This window comes from Hippocampus comes, unplaced genomic scaffold (genome assembly GCF_001891065.2).
Source record: "Hippocampus comes isolate QL1 unplaced genomic scaffold, H_comes_QL1_v1.1 scaffold144, whole genome shotgun sequence".
Taxonomy (NCBI): Eukaryota; Metazoa; Chordata; class Actinopteri; order Syngnathiformes; family Syngnathidae; genus Hippocampus; species Hippocampus comes.
Genome location: NW_017805782.1, coordinates 376,204 through 381,156, shown reverse-complemented (window position 1 = coordinate 381,156; position 4,953 = coordinate 376,204). Strand labels below are relative to the sequence as shown.

General features: G+C 46.6%; 1 protein-coding gene and 1 long non-coding RNA gene across 2 annotated transcripts in view; both read left to right on the top strand.

Moving 5' to 3' along the window:
• fosab (v-fos FBJ murine osteosarcoma viral oncogene homolog Ab) overlaps nucleotides 1-2,021 on the top strand; it is a 4,774-nt gene extending 2,753 nt beyond the window's left edge. The window contains exons 2-4 of the mRNA XM_019884950.1: nucleotides 497-724; nucleotides 831-938; nucleotides 1,157-2,021. Coding sequence (XP_019740509.1) covers nucleotides 497-724; nucleotides 831-938; nucleotides 1,157-1,726 — 906 coding nt within the window. The 3' untranslated portion in view covers nucleotides 1,727-2,021. The remainder of the gene's footprint in view (nucleotides 1-496; nucleotides 725-830; nucleotides 939-1,156) is intronic.
• A 2,098-nt stretch (nucleotides 2,022-4,119) lies between these two features.
• Nucleotides 4,120-4,953, top strand: part of LOC109524841 (uncharacterized) — a 2,998-nt gene continuing 2,164 nt past the window's right edge. Inside the window, exon 1 of the long non-coding RNA XR_002170022.1 lies at nucleotides 4,120-4,198. This is a non-coding gene — a long non-coding RNA (uncharacterized LOC109524841). The remainder of the gene's footprint in view (nucleotides 4,199-4,953) is intronic.

The following is a 4,953-nucleotide window of genomic DNA, read 5'->3' as shown; positions in this document are numbered from 1 at the left end:
TTTCAGCCCCGTTAAACTTTGAACATTAGCTTTGCAGAACGCTACAACGCAACTTTTTTTTTATTGAACATTTGTGCACAATCGTCCTCACGGGGGGTCGCGGGCGTGCAGGAGCCTATCGCAGCCGTTTTCGGGCACGAGGCGGGGGACACCCTCAACTGGTCGTGTGTCTTTGAAATCCAGTCACTGCATTGTTAATGTCCAAAGTGCATCAGGTTACTGTGGTTTGCAACAAGATTTCAGACCTGCCCTGCTTTTGACAAATACTGCACTCCTGTATTTCAAGATCAGTAATCGCGGTGGTACGTGGAGAGCGAAGAATTGATTTCAGTGATTTTGGTGTAAAACGTTTGCCATGAGCTGCGCCATACAGAAATACAATCTTTAAAAAAAAAAAAATAAAAACATTTTTTCCCCCCAATAAATACAACATTGACCATCATTCATCCTCTTGGAATTGTACTGATTGCCCCCCCCCCCTCCTCTCCATGTGCAGGATTTCACCGAGCTGACCACCTCGAGTGCCTCGTTCGTCCCCACGGTGACGGCCATCTCCAGCAGCCCCGACCTGCAGTGGCTGGTGCAGCCGCTCATCTCCTCGGTGGCCCCCTCGCACCGGGCGCACCCCTTCGCCTCCAGGCCCAGCCCCGCCTACCCCAGGGGCGCCGTGAAGATGTCGGCGTCACGCCCGCACAGCACCACCAAGAGAGGCCGGATGGAACAGGTGAATTTTTCATTCTTCATGTTTTCAAATGAAAAAGATGTCAGCTCTTCCTTGTCACGGGACACCTGAGTCACCATCTTTCTTTCTTTCTTTCTCTCTTTTTCAGATTTCACCCGAAGAGGAAGCAAAGAGGAAAATTCGCCGGGAGAGAAACAAGCAGGCGGCCGCCAAATGCCGCAACAGGAGGCGGGAGCTGACCGACACTCTCCAAGCTGTAAGTATCTTCTTCCTCATTTGCAGCTCGGGTGGTCCCTTGACTTTAGTTTCCAAGAGGCTTTTCCTCGGGAGGGGCAACTTTGTTCCCCTCACCCCCAAGTTTCAAGTCAACTTTCTTCGTATAGCACTTGGATTCAATTTGAAAAGCCAAGGTCCCGCTCGGACTTCCGAGAGTGGCAACTTCCCATCAACGGTGCCCTCGTTTTGTCTTCTCAGGAAACCGATCAGCTGGAGGATGAGAAGTCCAGCCTTCAGAACGACATCGCCAACCTCCTGAAGGAGAAGGAGCGTCTGGAGTTCATCCTGGCCGCCCACCAGCCAATTTGCAAAGTCCCCGCCGAGCTGGACTCGGACTTCTCGCCGGTCCGCTCGTGCGCCTCGGCCGAGCCCGCCGTCTCCGCCCCCAGCTCGCTCTTCGCCGCCGACTCCGGCGGCGCGGTCAGACTGAGCGACTTGGATGCCTCCGTGCTGGAGGAGTCCCTGGACCTGCTGAGCAAGACGGAGGTGGAGCGCTCGGTGCCCGAGGTGGACCTGTCGGCCTCGCTGTGCGGCGCTCAGGACTGGGAGCAGCTGCACCCGTCGGTGACCAGCGGCGACTTTGAGCCGCCGCTGTGCACGCCGGTGGTCACGTGCACCCCCGCGGCCACCGCCTTCACCTCGTCCTTCGTGTTCACCTTCCCCGAGAGCGACGCCTTCCCCGGCTGCGGCGTGGCCCACAGGCGGGGGAGCAGCGGCAACGAGCAGTCGTCCGACTCGCTGCACTCGCCCACGCTGCTGGCCCTTTAAGACACTTCAAGACCCCTCGCGGGATGGTGACTGAAAAGCCTCCAGCCCGTCCGTCCCCAACCTGACTTCCAAAAGAGCACACCATCGATCTCCATGTAGGAGCTGACAGGGCTTACGGACAGTCGTTTTGGAATCGACCTGCCTTTTTACCTTGTAGCATGTTTCAACTATGACAACCAGTTTGATTTTGTTTTGAAAGGTGCTACTTAACCGAGAGTCGTCATCGTAGTGTTTCTTCTGTCCACTTTGAGGAGCCATAGTTTCCTGGTCGAGTGAATGTGAGGGACACAAAAAACAAAACCCTGACATCTTGAACCATTGTCCCGGGTGGTCTGTCCTGAACTTGATCATGCGTATGAAAGTTTTCTGTGAAAACAACACAAGTCGTATTTCTTTTTTTTTCTTAATTTATGAGATTTTAACTTTATTTTTTTACAACAGAAGCGAACAAAACGGGTCAATGTGAATGTTTGTGATGTGTATGTGTGTATATATAGATGGAAATAAAGCATTAGCATTGTTTAAATTGACACTTGGGCCCGGTGGTGTTTGTACTCTCCAATACGCTATCTACTCACATGGGAGTTTATTGGCTACTGCTTCTCTCGTCTTTGGGAGCGCAGAGTCGTGGATCAAGTCCCGCTCCGGACTGTTGTTGGAGAAATGCTCGTCTGCTTCCTGACTATTCTCGAGGTTCCCTTCCCTGAGCTCGCTGGTCTGCATGCCATGCTTGGTTGTGATCTGAAGAATTTTGAATGTGGAATAATGAGGTCAACCCAAGAGCCGTATCCTCCAATGATGGAAGACACTTATCAGAAAGGTGTTTTATTCTTTTTCCATTTCTTATCATTTCGCAAATAGGTTATTTGTAGTTTTGAAAGTTCTTCATTTTGACACGTGATTTATCACTTTCAAAGAATTGACCTTTTTTTAATGACCGTTTATATGTTTGTATTTTTAATTCATATTGATTGGAGACATATTTTGAAAAATCTAAAACGTTGACATTCAACTTTTCGGCTATTTAGTATTTGTTTTTCATTTCTCAATGTATTAGTGTCGTTATTTTTTGTTTGAAGTCCTTTTTGTAGTTTCTCTTTTTTATCATTTACGTTTTCGGGTTCGAAAAAGACCGTTTAAATGTCTGCTATATCGACAGTTTAAAAAAAGAAAATGTTCGCTAAAAGACGATGAAAACGTTTAGTGGAATCTTCGAGTATTTTTTTCACGTTCTTTCTGTCGCCGACGTCAACTGTGCCACAAGTCACACAACTCTCACGTCAGCATTTTTTTTTTCTGCTCGCACGCTGAGCGCGTCGAGATGACGTCACCTTCCGTGACCAAATGGGGACTTCGAACGAGCTGGTTGGAACTAGCTTCGAAAACACGCCAGCCGCGGCCTCCGAAGGCTTTCCAACGCGACGGTTTCGAGCTTCGCTTCACCGATGAGGTCCATTTTCGTCGAGTTTCGAATGGGAATTGAACTAATGGTAACAATTGATCGTAGTTTAGGGGGGGAAACGCGGTAGGTTCGCGCTCGGTTATTATGCAACAGAGAGGATCCGAAAGCGTCTCCTTGCGGTCCAAATATCCCGCGGTGTACCAAAGGTTGCTCGCGAATGCAAAGAAACGCACGCTGTTTATACCCCGTGCGTCCATCCAGCTGGGGAGACGTGTTCAAAATAAATGGGACTTTTGGCCGTTCCAAGCGTTGACCTACATTTGCAACGGAAATTCTCATAAGTGTTTTGTGAGCGACAGCCTTTGTCAAGGTTATCTCGGCTGTCAGATTATTATTATTATTATTATTTTTTATTGTGTCCAATCACATTTCATGGCCCATGTGTTGCCAGGTCAATCTAATGTGCCCGTGACCTTTCCAGTTGCTGGCTCATGTCATTTTTAAAATTAAACTAAAAAGATTCAACATGATACAGGCAAAAGATGGAGAATTATGTAGTAGTCACTTGTGGAGATACTCTAAAGCGTGAAATTTTTTTTTTTCGCCATTTTAGTATTTCTGATTTTTTTTATGTTTTTTGGAGGGGGGGGTCGTTTGACTAAAATAGGGCCTGGTGATGCACCTGAACAACTTTTATTCGCATCAATAGTCACATTTTAGGCGTGCACTGCATATGCACTGAGTTGAGTGCAGTTAGCTCGCTAGCTAGCTAGCGATGCCTACAGCGGAAATGGAACCTCACCTCTGGATAAAGATGTGGCCTATGAATGAGAAGGCAGAAGAGTGGGGGTAAGTCATTTTTGAAAACTCCTACATGACAGTCAGGATGATGTTAGACCAAAAAGCATTTCCCCAGGTTGTGGTGGTGATATTTGATGGGCAGTTCACTGCTGCTTGGGGGGGGGGGGGGGGCGGCCGGGGGAGGCGGACTTGGGTCTGGAGGCGCATTCATCGGTCACGCCCCCACAGCGTTCAGCAGGAAAGACGACAACTTGATTTAGCGTTCCCTGGTGAGTATGAGGTTGTTTTTTTTTTGTCATGCTGTTAGATCTGTAAATTAATTAGCATAATTCATAAATGATGAATATTAAATGTGAGCCGCTCCATATGACGTCGTTTTCAAATGTATTGATGGTTTACTTTTGCGATGTAATATTAAGAAGTCAAAGTCAGGTATGTCCAGTTGATTTGATTTTTTTTTTTTTCATTTTTATATATCTTGTTTTTCCACTTTTATCCCCAAATATATCAAACATAATTTATTTCTATTCTGCTGTTTTTCCCCCATTCTTAAATATGTTTTCTTGAGGTTTAAACTTTAAAAGGGTTTAAACTTGATGCTCATGCATCAGCGCTGAGGATTTTCTTTCATACACAGTCAAATATTTAAGTACGGAGAATGTACATTGGCAACATTTAAACACACAACAGAAATCTGTAAAAAAAAAAAAAAAACATTTTTGACACACTCGAAGAAAAGAAGTGATTTTAAAAGTGATTATAAGAACTTAAAAGATTTGGTTTACAGTCAACTTCACCTGATTGACGTCTAAATGGCTTGAGGCAAGCACACCGGGCCTCTCATTTGGAGAATTGTGGCAGCGAGAATGGGAACATGCAGATAAATGTCTAGTACAGCAATAGCGTGTGCAAATGACGCAACGCGTCATGCACGCCACCCTTCCTGTCTGCATGATTAGCATTTATTCACTCATTCATTCCAGCTTTTTTCTTTTTTTGGGGGGGGGGGCAATATAAGGCGGCT